The sequence below is a fragment of the Takifugu rubripes genome, chromosome 13 (assembly GCF_901000725.2).
Source record: "Takifugu rubripes chromosome 13, fTakRub1.2, whole genome shotgun sequence".
NCBI classification, from domain to species: Eukaryota; Metazoa; Chordata; class Actinopteri; order Tetraodontiformes; family Tetraodontidae; genus Takifugu; species Takifugu rubripes.
In genome coordinates, this window is record NC_042297.1 from 13,701,364 (window position 1) to 13,718,698 (window position 17,335).

The 17,335-nt window shown below is 45.9% G+C and overlaps 1 protein-coding gene across 10 annotated transcripts in view; it reads left to right on the forward strand.

Moving 5' to 3' along the window:
• The window catches only part of myo9aa (myosin IXAa), a 56,698-nt gene that overhangs the window by 5,047 nt on the left and 34,316 nt on the right, over positions 1-17,335 (forward strand). For all 10 annotated transcript variants that reach the window (XM_011609929.2, XM_029845783.1, XM_029845784.1 and 7 more), the window contains exon 2: positions 8,014-8,976. In XM_011609929.2, the coding sequence (XP_011608231.2) occupies positions 8,101-8,976 (876 nt within the window). In that variant the 5' untranslated portion in view covers positions 8,014-8,100. The remainder of the gene's footprint in view (positions 1-8,013; positions 8,977-17,335) is intronic.

Genomic DNA, 17,335 nt, shown 5'->3' on the forward strand with positions numbered 1-17,335 from the left:
GAGATGTCCTCCTCCCCTCGAACAAATGAACAAATTTGATTTCGGGAGTTATTTTGTGATCAGCTCAGCTTAGATCTGTTGAACTGAATCTTAAGAAGTTTCTGGATGTTTCTGGAGTGTGCACGTGTCTCTCTGCGAAACACCGTGCAGCCAGAATGTGGAACGTTGGGTAATTTGCTTTGATCACTGTCGCATTCCTGTGTTTCATGATTGGCGGTACGTATTTGAGCGTAGGTGTCAGATAGCCCGGAGGAAGAGCTCCTTCCTTCTTTATTCGGTGTCAGTCCCGGAGGATGACGCCGGGGCAGCTGCCTGGGTCAAATACGCTGCACGTCATTGAGCCTGAAGCTCTTATTCTAAATTGAAACCTGTGCTTTAATATCTTCTCTCCCAGTTTGACCCGATCAGAGGTTTTCATATTTACTGACACGTCTGTGGTTCACGTTCAAGCTTTACGTGTGTGTCCTCTCGGGTTCTCCGTAGATTCTTTACACCATGAAGGTTCTTTCGAGGAAATGGGCCGGGTCTGCGCCGCTCCTCTGCAGTATCTTCATCCACTGGTCAGGAGCAGCTGAAAGGGTCCATTTGGGTCAAAAGATTCTCTTTGTAAGGGAGAAATGGAGTGGATATAATCTGGGCTAACGATACCTCCCAGTCCCCCACCATTTTCCTCTCTTCACCACCTCCCCCTGCTGGTTCTGTAACTGCATATTATGGACTTAGTTTTTCTTTATCTAGAATAACCTGACTTGCTTCCAGATAACAATATGTGTAAATGCTGTATTTTATGGTCACAGTTAACATGGCTCTACACCTTAGCCCTCAGGTCACATGACTACACAGCTTACTTTCATACAGAGAATTTAAATGGCTATTATCATTATCGATAATCAGGTATCAGCCAGCAGGAGCATCATTCTTGTGCATCTCTAGTATTTCATTGTCTGTATTTGATCACAAACTGTTGTTAATTGTGCAGCCTTGCTGTGGATGTTCAGTGGATTCAGAGTGAACTGTGCACGGTTTAAATCTGCTGGGGTCCAAGGATGCCACATTTGCTTTCACATTTCACACTGACACAAATACTCATTCTAATGAACTTTTACTCTCTTAAAAGAGAGTTTCTGGGTTGTATTTGTCAGAAAGCCTGTGACCATAAATATGTCATTGTGCTGCTAAAGCAGCAGCTGTTGATGGCTTCAGTTTTAGCTGGCGGCACGGTGCTCTTTTCCAAATCTTTCAGCCAAATGGAGGCTGCGTAGCGTCATATTGTTATTTCCAGAGCTGGACTGGAAATACAGAGAGAAAAGCACCTTTTCCCCTTCCCCGAGACAATAAAATTAAAATGTGAGGTCAGCCCAAGGGCGACGACCTTGTTTTCGGTTTAACAGATAAGCTTGGTAAAAAAAACACACAATAGACAAGTTTTGCGTCATGAAACATGCATTCAAAATGCACGCGTGGATGACTAAAATGAGAAACGTCTATATTTCACAGCGTTTAAGAAACATGAAAACGTGCGTGGATTGATTCTTTGGTTCTCCAGAAGGAGAACGAGATGGAGAATCACGACCACGGAATGTTGTTGGCGCAGGTCACGGCACCGTGTGACCCTCAGTCATTATCTGTAATGCCCCATGACTGGTTGCGTTGCATTTTAACGCGTTAACATGCTTTACACAGTGTGAAACAGGCTTCACCGCTCTTTCCCTCCTGTCAGCGTCTCTGCTGTTCAGGAGCCTCCATCTTCCTTCCATAGATTTTGACGTTTGAGTCTTCTTAGACTTAGTTATTCCAGCTTATGGTAACATTGTAGTTTTTCTCAACATGTGCACAGATGGAGTAACACAGCAGCAGTTCCATGATGGTGTTTTTATGCTGGTGTTCTCCAGGGACACTTCCTGTCTCACCCAAGAGGCTGTCATTGTCCTGGGAGTGGACACAGGAAGTGGAACTCTCTGTGGCGACAGCACAGGGGTGGTGCTGTTCAATGTTATACAGCTATTCTCCATGGTCTTCTGTGACAGAGCCTGAACAAAGAACAATGCCTTGGGCCCCTCCCAAAAATCGCAGCCATTGTAATATCAATATGGATTTAATTCAGCCCATTTTTGTCTGTGAGCCTCCAACATGACCTCAGTAGCTTTGTCAGCTTCTTGATTCTTCATTGACCGTGCAACTGAAATCTGCTACAATGTAATTATAATTTGATATAAGAGCCGTGATTGAGGTTGATGTGTTTTCTTTGGTAAAGTGCTTTATTTATTTAATGATGAGGGGCAATTATGTAGCAGTTGTGAAGAGTAACGTTCGGATTTGATTGACGGGCCTGTTGAGACGAGGTATTCCTTTATGTTGAGTATTTACAAAGGTGCACCGGTGCAGAAATTGATCCATTTGCCGTTGGCTGTTACTGTTTCTGAGTTTCTCACTGGCTTCTTCCACCCGCACTCACCCACAGCTCAGATTTCAGGAAACCGACATCCTCCTCTCACTTTCTGTATCTGCCTCAATCATTTTCCCAATTTCAGACTGGTTTTTTGCCTCAGTTCGCTCTGTCTTCTCTGGCTCTCTTATATTTCAGACAGAGCTCATGTTTCAGACTCCCCAGACATGACGGGGGCTTCACAGTGTCTCAGTGCTGAGAGTCATGTGAGAGGAGAACATTCTTTAGAGTAGCTAAAATATATGCAAATGTCAGTTTTGCTGCAGGGCCTGAAACCACATATTGCTGTATAGACAGAAGAGGCCTCTGGCTTAACATCATTGCTACTGTTCACTCCCTAAACGTCGCCGTGCCTCATTCTCCTCTAATGATTCACAGGTAAATCGAGATGAACAAGATGTTAAAAGTCTGTTATTTCAGTATTTGTAGGCACGCGTGTTTAATTACACCAGGCTCGCCTTGTTTGCAGGTTTGGATTGAAACATTTTAGTCTGAAAGGAACTAAGATTTGCCCTGACGCAATTTTTAACCTTCTGGCCATCTTATGTTTCTTTTGTGTGTCGAAGACAGAGATCCGATTTTCCCTTGAAAAAGTCTTCAGGAACATTTCGGATCCCAAGGTCTAGATCTGCTATCAGCGCTAGCCTTGTAAGAAGGTTCTGAAAACGGTTACTGTACATCCAAAAGAAATTAAATCCAGGTCCTGGAGGACTGAGCTGAAGCTTGAAGAAGCATTTGCATGTATTAACTGCAGTTTCCACAAACCCCCCAAAAGCCCAAACGTAGAAGACGCTGACGGCAGCGTTGGCATCCCGCGCTCCTCTTTCTTTCCATCCTCTCAAATTAGCGTCAAACATGGTCATTCCCTAAATACAGAGGAGAGTTGAAGGAAACGCTGCAGCAGCCGTATCCTCAGGTTCCAGGCAATTTACCACACTGGGAAGAAAAGAAGTTAACCTACGTCAACCATTAACACGTTCACGCTTTGTTGGTGTGACCCTGAAATGACATGCGCCCCTCTCTGAAGGAAGCTGGAAGGTTCGGATAAAACCCTGAGCAGAGTCCATAAGGTTGGTCATTCTCACGATGAGTTTATTGCTGTATTAAAGCAGCAAAGGCCAAACACAGAAACACACCGTTGGCCACCAAGCGAGCTGTTGCCGTTACAAGCAGGAAAAGCGAGAGAGCTACAGCTGTATGAGGTCAAGGTTGCCCTTGGTGAACTTCAGTGTTGCCTCCAGGCTGAAGGTCAGCGATGTCTGCAGGATGGCGCAGAGGTTGGCCCTGTTACACATGGCTACATTTAGAGCCAGGAATGTTGACCTGTGCTGGCGTGTGTGTGTGTGTGTGTCCAGCGTGTTGGTGCTCGTATGGCTACATCAGTGCCACGTCAATCACCTGACCCTCATGGCTCCTGCCGGGACTTCTTTTCTGAAGCGTGCGTGGTCGTTTTGATGGTGGCGACCAATCGATATCGCCATAAACGGTCACAGTTCAGTGCTGCGGGCGTCCAACCGTCTTCTCCGAGGGTGTGCCATGTGACAAATCAAAGCATGTTATTTGGAAAGTTCATGCTCACGAGCAGCTCGTGCCCGTCCCCTCTCTTTACCCTTTTGTTTTTACGACCACGCTGAATGGGTTTTATGTCCGAACTACCATTTCCTCTGCCAGCAGTGGGGGGGCGGGGCGGGGGCGTGTTTTTCAAGGCAGGAAATAGCCAGGAAATAATTCTGTGTGGTATGCATGCTCGTGTGCCTCTTATCTGTGCAGCTCCGCAATCGGCACCTTCTATCGCCAAGCTAGACACCAATAAACTAAACCCGCTCTCTTTTAAATACAGCCTACAGTGAAGGAATCCACCAGGTATCTGGAGAACGACAAACAGGCAGCAATAAACTTCAGGGTCGGATGCGTCGAACATTCTCCTGCCAAATATTTATTAGGCTTATTTTATTTTCAGCAAACGGCCAACAATACCATGAAGGTTTAAAGAGCCGAGGGCTTTGATACGACCCCTGAACTCCTGTCTAATCAGCTGTTTGTGGAATGCAGCGGACGGTCGCCTCTTCTCGGCTGCTTCTGCACCAACTTGCTAGAGGAACACGTTTATAGTAACGAGGCTCCCAAGTGTTTTCAGTGGGGTCCTCTCTGAGTCACTCTGGCACCAGCCCTCATCCGTGGCGGCGGGCGAGAACTCTCCTGTCTGCACAGAGAATCGGAACATTTCATTTCATGTTTGTTACGGACCGCAGCTACCTTCCATAAACTGGTGCCACAAGCAAACAGCCAGTTTCACAAGTGGGTTTTTGCCGCAAAATGTGTCACGAGACGCCTCCGAAATCATTTATAGTTGCTGCAAATTGCCAAGAACCAGGGAGCAGCTCCCATGGGAAAGGGGCCTTTGGCTGCATGAGAGTTTCTCCGGCTGTTGTTGGAGCTGATCTTACTTTGTTTTTTAGTGCGTCCTTGCAGATCATTAACTTTTGAGCTGTTGTGCTGACAGACAGAGGTGTGGAATCATGACCTCCTGGGCACATTACGTGATAAATGTTGTTTTAATTACAGGAAGTGCGCCTTTTAGACGTGGTAATGAACGTATCTATCGATGCTCTGGCATTGCAATTTTATTAAAACGATCCGTTCAGAAAGGACGTGAAGGAATTCTCAGCGTCCAGCTTTCAGCAGCATTTGAGTCTGCTTCAGCGATGTGTCGGGCAAATGAGGGCAGCCCCTAAATTTGGCACCGCTGTGCTCTCAGAGTTCCAGCCGAACCCTCAAAAACATCGAGCGCGCACGCCAGAGATGACAAACCCGCGCCAACTAGCACAACCTAGCTCAACGCGTGTTCCCATCGGTGCTGTGAATACGCCAGCTTACTCCTCAGGACACGGATGCACACACCCACGCATGCACATGCGCTCACACGGATGACTTCACCTCATAGAAAGCTGATCAAACTTGATCTTTCACTCCTTTGCAACAATGGCAGCCATTGAAGAGCCCGTCACATGTTTAAACCTCTGTCGGCATCCTGTCACAGGCACTCTTGGCATAGTTTTCCACACAACTGAATTATCTACACATCTGAATTAACCCTGGTGTTGAGGTTTTAAAACTATATATACACACAGAATCACTTTTATTACTAGAGATTTTGAAGAATAGGTTTCTGTTGTCTTTCGTGCCACAGGTCGATAACATCTCGCCAAAGTTGGACTTACTTAAACAGTAATGTTTGAAAGGCCTGTTTGCATTTCTTGTATTTGTGTGAATTCCGTCATTATCAAAGTCGGATTGTATCTGACCTTATCTGCCGTCTCTCTGGAGAGATTAGTCCCCTCAGACTGTGATTTGAGCTGGTACGACTCGATCTGTTTCAGTTTCTCTGCAGCTGTGTGTGTGGCACTCGCCTCATTCTTATCTCAACTTTGTCCTAAAAGTATCGCTACAGACACGCAGCAAATTCCTCTCAGGTGAAATGACATCATGCTCAATACCTTTTAATGTTTCCTTCCGGTTATTTTGTTTTCAGCAGCCGATTTGGTGAATGCTGTTACTTTAAGTGTGTGGAAATACACAATTGTTGTGTGCTCATGTGAGGATATTACAGAAAATGTACAGCAACCATCTTTGTTATGAATGTATTTTGATTTGGCTCAAGTCAAAGATAGAATAAGGAGGCAGGAGGAGCTAGATCCCAAATGGTGCCGCCAACAAGGTGGCACACTTAAACTTTACCATGTGTTAGCATACAGTCGTTTAGCGTTCAGCTTAGCGCTGCGGTATTCCATTGAGGGTTGCTGTACATAAATCCTTTTTCCATTTTCCGTGTTGGAATTGGTGATTGTTTTTGTTGGCCTTGGATGTTTGCATCCACTGTCAATCCCACGATGCCAAGGCACCCAATTAGGTCTATGATTTTTGACAGTTCAGCCAATCAAAACCCTCAACCTCCACCTTCTTTCCCTCAGGCAGCTCCCATTTCCAACCAGCCGAACATTATCCGAGTGGAAAACACGGCTCACAGCTTGACATTGCACATCCTGCCATGTGGCTACCATGCGCGCAGCGTTGATTATTTATCATTTAATACTTATCTATCCATTACATTTGTCTGATTTTTGAAAAAATGTGTTTTTCAGAGGAAGTACGATAAAGACACAAGTATAGATCAGACATAGGCAGATATGATGTGGTGTGTAAAGTTTTCTGACGTCCATTAGTTGATTACAACAGAAATGCAGCCAGGATGGCCTTGTGGTGTTCAGTGCTGCCACAACTCTAAATCTGCCCCCTCCCTCGGCCCTATCCTTTAAGCAGCAAACTGACCATCTGTTCAAGCAGCCGGCCCTTTAACTCCTACACACACACACACACACTCTCTGAGTCACTCGAGCCAAAGTGAATCACAAACATTCGTCACAGGTGGATTCTCGTAGGGTTAAAAATGGTGACGTGTTTTCCTGCTTTTGGGAAGGGGAGAGGTCCCGTGGGCATGGGTGGGTGTAGCTCACGTCTGCTGAGATGATCCAGGACACGAGAGCTTTGATATGCAGCCACAGGAAATGATCAATGTGTCATGTTTGATCAACACGGCGTTTTTATTCGCCCCTCTTCCATTTCCTGTTTCAACTTTCTTGCAGCTGCTCTCATGACGCTTGAGTTTAGGCGGAATTAAAGGAAATTGCTTCAGAGGGAACATGAAAAGATTGACTTCAGAAGCAGCCACCAGAAGGCTTTGGTTCCAGCTATTTTATTTCTGTTTAATGGGAACAACTTTGTGACAGTATCCAGAGAAATGGTGTTGTGTCTCCAGGGTCGCTGGGGTCACTTCTGTTCACGCAACCATCAATATTAATGTGGAGGGGATGCTGCTCTGTCTCTTCTGTATCAGAAGAACATTTCTGACAGCACAAGGAATTTGTTATAAATTTCTAAATCCAACCAAAGTGATGTAAGGAAGGTAATCAAGACCAAACATAACTACATTTACGAGTTCTTTCATCCTGATTTGATTTTGAAGCGTCTTGTCAACAAGTTGTGACAGGAAGCATCGAACGTTAGCTCCGTCATGGAATGCCTCTCTCCTCATAATGACCCTCGGTTGTGTATTAAAGCAGGAACTTGTGAATGGCGTGATTGTGATTTGCGCAGGGAGGGTGGCAGCTGTTGAGCTTGGCTTTGGCATGAGCTTATGTGTGTGCTTGAGAGTGTGTATCTCTGTGTTAATGCTAATCCTATGGTAGAATCCTGATGACTTATGCTTGATCCTTTATGAGTGTGCATGCTAGGCTCCAACAAAATAATTTGGCCCTTTAGTTGATTACGTAACCGCGCGGGAGTCCGTTGTGACATTATCTGACACATTTCGTAATCTGGCAGATTGGTTTTTTGGGGCTGGCTGGGGCCAGCAGTTGTCGAAGGGCTTCGTTATTACTCCTGTTCAGAGATGTACAGAGTGATTAATGTGAGAGAATGCTTTCTGTTGTTTCAAGTTCAAGCCTAATCTGAATTTTTTGGCAATGTCATGTGTACTGATCCATGTTCTTTCCTGTTTCACTCTACAGTGGCGATGTCTTGATCCGGTGGCCTCCCCATCCCATTAAAGGACGTGCCAGTGCCGGGCTGCTGCTCATGGGAACTCCTGCTCCGCCATGAGTGCTCGTGATGGCGTTGGCGGCGTGCGCACCCTGGGCCGGCGGCAGCGCTTTGAAAACTCGGAGATCACTGTGCGCATCTACCCGGGCGCCCTGGCTGAGGGCACCATCTACTGCCCCATCAGTGCTCGCAAGACCACCACGGCGGCAGAGGCCATTGAACGCGTGATCGAACGCCTGCAGCTGGACCGTACCAGATGTTATGTTCTCGCAGAGGTGAAGGAGTTCGGCGGGGAAGAATGGATCCTGAACCCCTGCGACTGTCCCGTGCAGAGGATGATGCTCTGGCCACGCGTGGCTCTAGAACAGCGCCCGCTGTCGGGGGGCGAGGATTACCGGTTCCTCCTGAGGCAGAAAAACCTGGACGGCTCCATCCACTATGGTGGCAGCCTCCAGATGTGGTTGCAGGTCACAGAAGAGCGCAGGCGCATGGTGGAGCGAGGACTGCTGCCACAGCCCGACTCTCAGGGCGACCACGCAGATCTGTGTCACCTGCCAGAACTCAACGAGCGCTCGCTGCTGGACAACCTGCGCTCGCGCTTCCTGCAGGAGAAGATCTACACCTACGTCGGCAGCATCCTTATCGTCATCAACCCCTTCAAGTTCCTGCCCATCTACAACCCCAAATATGTGAAAATGTATGACAATCATGCACTGGGAAAGTTGGAGCCACACATTTATGCCGTGGCGGACGTGGCGTACCACACCATGCTGCAGCGGGAGAGAAACCAGTGCATCGTGATATCCGGGGAGAGCGGATCTGGGAAGACGCAGAGCACAAACTTCCTCATTCATCATTTGACGGCGCTCAGCCAGAAGGGTTTTGCCAGTGGAGTGGAGCAGATAATATTGGGGGCGGGGCCAGTGCTGGAGGTAAGCGGGCTCGCTCTTGCTTTTGTTGTTTTCATGCAGGATTTGATGGGTTTCCTGCGCCATCTCAAAGATCCACCAGTCACATCGCTGCCTTTCCTTCAGCATATTGTGGGCTCTTGTAAACCTTTTCTCGGTCTCGGTGTCGTTCAGGCCTTTTAAGATTACAGTGGTGGATTCTTGTTTCTGTGAGGCGTGCACAGTGGAAATACTGTCTCAAGGTAGAGCTCGCAGAGGCCCAGCCCAAGGTTGCGAGGGAAGCTGGTTGTTTTCGCATCGTTCACGACATTCCACTCATATTCTTTTCTTCAGAGCCTTGTCGCTTAAACGTATCTCAGTCAGGTCTTTCACAAGTTCCTAACCGTGCATTTCTTTCTCGCGTGTCTCTGATGTTAATTATATCCCAGAGGTTGCGTAACAGCCTTCAGCTATATGCACAATCCTCCCACTTGTGTTCACAATGTTTACTTATTATTTAGAGTGCCGTTGTAGTTCTTGATGCTTTATTCTATCACTTATTGTCCAGTCACCTGAACTTCTGGTGCTGTTAGTGTACCAAAAGGAGGCAAGTTTCAATTGTTTATTGCAGTTAAAATACTGTACTTGTGAGGCCATTGTCAATGTCAAGTTAATGCTAGCAGAGTTGAGGCTAAATAAGAATTAGCCAAACAAAAGTCTTTGCAGCTAGCAGCTCTAAATGCTGCTTTGTTGCCATGGTGCTATGGAGCGCCGTTAATTAGTGTGGCTGTGGGGTTAATGTGTAAGCATTTAAGGTTAATCCTCAACATGACCACATGAGCAAGCAGTTCTAAGTGCAGAGGAGCAGCCTTTAATTGTTTGCACAGTCAGATTGCATATCTGGCTGCTAGTGATTGATACTCTGCTACTGCAGGGGTAAAGAGGAGATGAGGAGGACAGCAGCCAGCATTACCTCATAACAATTCTACCATCTTCATTTTCTCATAGCGCTTTATTCAAGACAGCAGTACAAGCTCATCTGTGAAAGATCATTTCCCTTTTTTTAAAAATGTATTAATCTCCTTTGGTTGTGCGTTATTAAACGTCATAACAGGATTGTGGCAGTTCAGAGTCGGGGGAGGTGTCGCCATTCCCTGGCCCTCATCTCCACGCGGGAAGGTTTATGTTTAACATTGGCCAGCGTTCAAGAGCACAGTTAGCATAAAGGAGAGATTCTCACATCAAAGTTGGTCTGAGGGAGCACTAATGCATCTCTGGGGAAACAAGAAGCCTTCTCTCTCCAGAGGGAGGGGTCTGATAAATCGCTGAGAATGGTGCCACATAATCCCCAGTTGGCTGGAGTTTGTCATCTCTGCTTCAGGCGAGCGAGCAGAGGCTACGCTGCATACCTAGAGTTCCAGCTATCGGATGGAGGCTGCCACAAAACAATAGACTGTGGACGATATGACAATTTTAATTGTTTCCTTTATGCTTGAACACTTGATCTCGGTTGTGTCTAAATGGACAGATTCGGCTGCACTGACGTTCACTATTTACTACAACATAATCAACGCGACAGGTTAGCATTCCGAAGGTGGACGTACGTCAGTCAGTGTTCAGCCTGCATCGCACATTCATGAATTTCCAGTTCATCGTTCAGACGTGACATCAGTGTTGTGGACTGTACTTCACCTGCACCCTCAAGTCAAAACGAGACTCTTTTTCTGCTGTCAGTCAAAGGCCTCACTCACCCTGAGGCTTTGGAGAAATGAGAGGATTTTTTTTCTTTTCACTTCTTAATAGAAGATATCGCTTACACAAGGTTTTGGTGCTTTTGGAGAGTGGCCAGAAAGCTGCAGCCATGTGTTTAGACCCTGACAGGACCTGTCACTCCAGCGCTCCGGTCATTAAAACTCTGCTCGGAGGAGACGAAAACATAAAAGTCAAGTCGTGCAGGTTACATAAACAGCAGGTTTTAACGTCGTAAATGAATCCGCATGTGTTATTTAGAATGAGAAAAGGCTTCATTACTAGAGCGTGAGGCTGAAGCTACGTTTTACTTTCGCGACGTTGCTTTGGACTCCAGCTGAACCCAGACGGCAAATACGGGCATTCGTGGAATATGACAAATCCTTTGTCTACTGTTGATTTAGTGCTTTTCTGCTGTCTTTCATTCCGGTGCCTTTTTGTTTACCTTTTGGTGCCAGATATGACTGAAATTAATATTTCACCACAGGTTCTTTTCAGTGCACGCACTGGAATTTACTGCTAAAATAGTTTAGATGGGCTTTTTTCTTCTGTTGTACTGGAAGCTTGACCTTTTCCCAGCCCAGTAAGGTACAGGAGCAGGTGACGGGTATGTTTGCAGAGCTGCATTTGCTGTCTGCTTCTCCAGATTCCTGTAGCTAAATGGAACATTTTCCGGTCCCTCATGATGTTTCTGGGAAAAAAAAGTATTCTTGGAAGATTGTGGACGCATCCTTGGTTTACTTTCTGTGTTTACTTATTCATAGCCAGTCATCAACTGACTCTCAGACTCTTGAATCCAGATGTTAAGACTTTTCAGGTGGCTACCTGGCATTTAAACGTGACTGAAAGCAGTTATAGGAAAGAATGTTCTTAATGTCAATGACTGTGTAAGATGTGTTCAAAACACATGGTAGGATGAGAGTCTGTCGGTCCTGACTGATGCAGATGGACCAGTTTAAGGGCTAATATGGACCAGTTTAAAAACATAAAGAGTGACTATAAAGTCACCATCTGCTTTCCGCGAGCAGGGCAGGCGTCACAGTGTGGAACAGCCTTTAATGGACTGTTTTATTTGGTTCTTAGGCATTCCAGACTGGTCCTGCTACCAAGGTAATGCAGCAAATAAAGTAGTTTTATATATTAAATGTATCTAGAAGTGGATATTAATTCCATGATTTCTTTCACAATAATTAGGAAAGAGTGCTTGGCTGCTCCAGCTGGCAACGCCACTGTCCTGCATCTACGTCCATACGGGAGATAAGTGTGTATCACAGCCAGACAGGCTAGCGTCAGGTTTACTTTGAGCTGAAAGTGTTCAGAAGTGACTGGAAAAAGAAATAAGCTAGGAACACAAATGGGGAGTGGTGGAGCACCAGACATTTTCAGTGTGTAGTAGCTTTACGGGTGTGTCTGTGTGTGTAAGGTGATTTTGGGCCTGTTTTAATGCTGACACATCCAAAGTAAGAGTAGAGGCTACAGTAACAAGCACATGTGGATAAAAGAAGTCGTTTTGTTTCTGATTTTTCCTTCTGGTCACAGTAAAATAAAGGGCGGAAAATCCAACGTGGCCCCAAAACATTTTACATCCGAATACAGCTATAAATATAAAAGATTCATCTGTAAAACGGATGCAGGACCTGAGGCTACGGGCTCAACCGACTGACCCTCTCTTTAAGCTGTATTTTCTGTCATCATCTGTGGTCAGAGAGGGAAACTTGAAGTCAGTGTGTTCTCTGGAGTATCTCTTTGGTCTGACTCATGGAATTGTGCCTGCATTGCTCACTCGTAGTTTACTGTGGAGTCCTGCTTGGGCTGCGGATATCTGCTGCACCACGGTAATCGATAATAAAATAATAAAGATAAGTTGATGACTAGAGCTGCTTAGAGATTTATCTCACCCTGATTGTCCTAACTCATTAGTCAGGCTCATAAAAATGAATCTCTCTGTCTTTTATACACAACCACATGAAGGAAAGTTCAGATTTTACCCCCTTTGCTCACCTTTTGCCCGTTGTCGCGGCCCTCACAGCATCTTAAAAGCCTTGTGTGTCCTGAAACCAACTGTGTCCTTGTGGTCATGTGTTCCAAGAAGTCGTTGTCAGTCCTCTCTTTTGAAGACGTCATTATCTGAGTTTGAAAAGTTTTAATGGAGCCTGTGATCCCCGCAGATGTGCACCATCAGCACATTTCTCCTCGCTCTGAGTGATTTGTCAGGGAGGGAAGGGGGGGGGGTTTATCTGCTGCGGGCTGACACGGGGCTGGTGTGTTTCTCCTCACAGGCGCTTTATTCAGGCCTGGGTGCAGGTGTCCCGTCGGCAGCAGGCAGAGAGGGACAGCAGTCAGCACTCGCCCCAGCTGTCCCGCTGCATCTGCGTCCAACAAGTCAGAAAACAGAAAAAGGCTTTATCCTCTGCAGTTCTGCAGAATCTTAAGAGTGATTAAAACCCGGCCCCGGACCTGTGACTCTCATCATTTGGGTTCAGTAGGGTCACAAGTGGTGAGGAGTGAACATGCCTGCTCCAAATGAAAACACAATATTTAGCACATTGTTATGTCTGCAGTGGCTGGTGTTTCAGTGTTTAGCACTACATAGCTGCTTTCCCCCACATTGCTAGGTCACATCACAGTACAAGAAAACACAAGTGGAATTTCTGCAGTGCTTAATGAATGTTGCATTCGTCCCATTAACCTGTGACCTGAGTCCATCCTGCGTTGTTGGTGTCATTTTTTTAGATGATGCATCGTTTTTATGTATTCAAAGGTTTCTGAAGGAAACCCTTTATTTCGCCCTGTGAGTTGACTGAGGCTGAGATCAAAACGCGCTGTCCTCTGGTGTAATTGTCCAGCTGGAGCTGGCCAGGTGTCTTCTTTCTGCATTAAAAGGTCTTTACGGATGCTAATCCATGCCCTCTGTGGGCGGAAACACAAAGTCACCTTTGATTCATGGTCGTGTTTTTGTTTTATGAGTAAGATTTTTTTCGTAAACATTTTATGCAAATCGTGTGTCTAAAATCCTCCATGTGATGATAATAGCACTTCCAGAACCCGCAGGCATTAAAACCTTTCACCACATCCTCCTGCAGGACCGCCTGTCTGACCCTGGGCAGACTTTCCGTCCTCGTGAAGCATCGCTGAGGTCTGCCCAAGCAGGCCTTCTTCCCCCTCGCTTGTGTGACCCCCACAGGTGACCTCCGCCGCTGCTGCGTCCTCATGCGGTTTGTGGTCATCCAGATGTGGTACAGAAAGCACACACAGCTGGAGTGGAGCGGCGGGATTGTCACTGGGGACTAGGTTCCTCTTGCAGGGTCGCCTCGGTCTCAGGCTGCAGCTCACTGTGTTTTTCCAGTGGTTTTTTTTGGGGGGATTTGCTCAAGACGGCCAGATGAAATTATGTCAGAGTAGGAGGACATCTGCCCCTCTGGCTCATGTCACACTCCAGCTAAAGAGTGCCAGCCAAGATAAGCACCGACTTTAGAATCCTGATAAGTTATCGCTGCAGGATATGAGAAGCCTTTATGATTTTCTGCCCTGTGCCTCCCTCGGCCCCTCTCTTCTTCTGCTGGCTCATGATCGTGTATTCTCCCTGGAGCAACCCACTAATTAGATAAGTGTTACTCTAAGATGAAGTGTTGCTGCAGGAACAGTAAAACCTGCGGCAGAGCAACTCATTTACAGCCCATAAGAATAGCTTCAAAGTGGCGCTTTGGTAAAGGTGAAGATATGAGGTGTTTATTGGCCAAATCTTCTGGACGTATCTGCTTCTGCTCAGTAGTTACGACACTTGGCAACATTAGCTGTCATTTCATGATCCTGTTTCTTTTTATGATGTTTTTCCCTAGCTTGTTTGTGCTTCATCAATAAAAAAAAAACAAACCCTTACAACATAAACATGCAATTAGCCTTTGGTACTGGGAAGCTTTTGGGTTTTAGTGTAGAGACCATTGAAATTTTATTGCTACTTCCATCCAAAACTGAACCTAAAATATGGGATATGAGCGCTGCCACATTAGGACTGTGATGTCATTTTCAGCCTGTGTGCAAATGCAAAACCCCCAAAAACTGAACATTCACACAGTGTCGCTGTTCAGATTGTCCCGAGTGTCAGTAAACAAACGGAGTACTGACAGTAACGGCATCTTATAGTTGCTTTTTGCATGGTTATGTAAATTAACCTCTTAAATCCAGCATTTCCTTATCAGTCATTCAGTGGTATTCTTCTTATTTATGAAGGCAAATTCAGTGAACTCAGGAGAGGGTGAGGAGGCATATTCCCAGCTCGGCACGAGACGGGATGGTCCCGACATTTGTACGTCTCCAGTCAAACTAATTAGATTGACCTCCTTTCTGCTCTGACCACGTGGCTCAGCTTTAGCGCATTGACTTCCCTCACCAACGGCGTCTTTCTCACCTCGGCCTACCACCGTGTTAGCCTAGCGGCCCAGCTAATGCTTGACATGTGGCCTACATATGGACGCGATGCCGATAAGCCCACCTGTTTCGACTTTGCGGATGGAGCTTTAGTCATATGACCTGGGTGTTGGCTAATGACGGCGAGGTCACGCATGCTGCGGCGTGCTGCACGCCCACAGATTCATCCCACAGCTGACATTAGAGCTCACGTCACCAGGTGTAGGTGCAGCCTTTATTCCATAGGCAGCGCCAGGATGTTAAGAGATAAACAAGCTTGTAGTTTTAGGTAGATACTTGGTCTGGGGAGGAGATACTGTGTCACATATACAGCTTTGTGACCACAGCTGTCATTGGAACTTGGTTCTGACAGATTATCTCACTGATGAAATGACTGATTCTGCACCAAATTGAGCAGAAATATCAGACTTTTCATGTGTTTGCTTTAAGTTTGATCAGTTTCTTTTGTTTTGTTTTATTGACTTTAGATTCGTTTTGATATTATAATACTTAAATTACTTGAAATATTAAATATTTTCCTTCAGTGATGGGAGTAGCTTTGCAATAAAAATCAAAATAACATATATTTCCTACTGAAAGAGAAGCAACTTTTCCAGTTGTTGCTCCTCGCTGACTTCCTGACTGTGCGATTTGGGATGTGATTCCATGTTTTCTAGGACACGGTGTCCTCCAGCCCTCACTCCCCCTCGTGTTGCATTCCATTTGAGTGTATGGTGTCCAGATTTTCTGTGCATTTCCTCTTTTTCTGCTGATGTCCTGCCTGTTTTTGCTTTTCTCTGGGCAGCGAGCACCCGTACATATTATTGGGAGGAACTTGTTTTTCTGCGGCTGGGAGGAATTACAGCCAGTGTAGCAATCATGCACGTAGAAAATGATGGAATCTATCATTATATTGAGCGTCCGTGCAGCTCCTTTATGCTGGCTACGTCACATTGAGCACATTGAGCTTGTGTCCATGCCCACGGAAAATTAAAACTTGATTGTAATTTGTGCTGCTACCAGGAAACCTATCAAGTCTGTGTACATGCTGAAATATCCCATACACAAGCATGCAGAGTTTCTAAGACCATTTCCTGTCGTCAGGATTTATTTCATGCTTAGGTGTGCATTCCACTTCCTGTTTTAGTCTAATAAATTGTGCTACAATTCAAACCACTGTAATACAAGAAAGAATGGCATCAGGACAACAGCAAACATCTAAAACTTTGATTTCTTTGATTCCTCCCGGTCTGAGGAGGGCCCTCCGGACAGCCTGCTGCTGCAGCCGCAGATATTGACACGGGCTCCTGGAGTGAGTGGGATTGGTGTTTGCTTTTACAGATAGGCCTGTTTTCCTAATGGCTGAGCACATTTACTCAGCACTTGTCAAACACCTCCCTCACAGGGAGGTAAACCACCTTTGGTCACTCACCTCTCCGTCATCATCAACGCTCAGCACTGATTGGAATGCCAACAAATGCCGGCCAAGGCTGTTATTTAACGTAAATATAGAGTCTCTTAGGAGTTCGTTTTAAGTAACTAAGCTGCGCTCGTATTTTCTATGCAGTTGCTGTAGCTCAATGCCAGTCTGTTGGGGTGAGACACGACTGCACAAACGGCCTGATTTCAAGATTACATGTTGAGTCTGGTCGCTGCTGCAGATCCAAACACTTTTCAGTAATGGGATCAGAAAGCCTGGGCGGAAAATGTCATTCTGTCCTTTCACAAGAGCAGCAGCGGTGAGGTCAGCGCGTGACGGCAGTGTGGGCTCTGTTCCTGGGTTTGCATCATTTACAGATCAAACAATGCAGCGAGCAATAAAAACTGGCCGGCGGACTCACTCCGATAGAAATCGTCCTCTTCCATATCGCCGCTTGAACCTGACTTGATCCCCAGCCAGACTTTAAAATAAATATTTTGAGTGATGACGGCATGGGTGTGAGGCTGCAGCCTCCAAATGGATTTTGTTTGGAAATATCTTACATCATCAGTGATTAGGTGGTTTCAAGCAACAGCCCCAAGTTCTTTTTTTGAAGCCCAATACTTTCTCCCTCAAGAAAAGGGGATGAAAAGCCTCCTTTGTTTCACTGTTAGTGCGTCGCGTTTGGATAACATTCATTTATGTCTTACCACAAATAAAAGAGCCTGTTTTTATGAAATCGGGATTTTAACTCTCATTTCTTTTGATTCAAACCAGATTCCTGTAAAATATTAACATCTAATCTGATGTATGGAAAAAGCTGTTGGT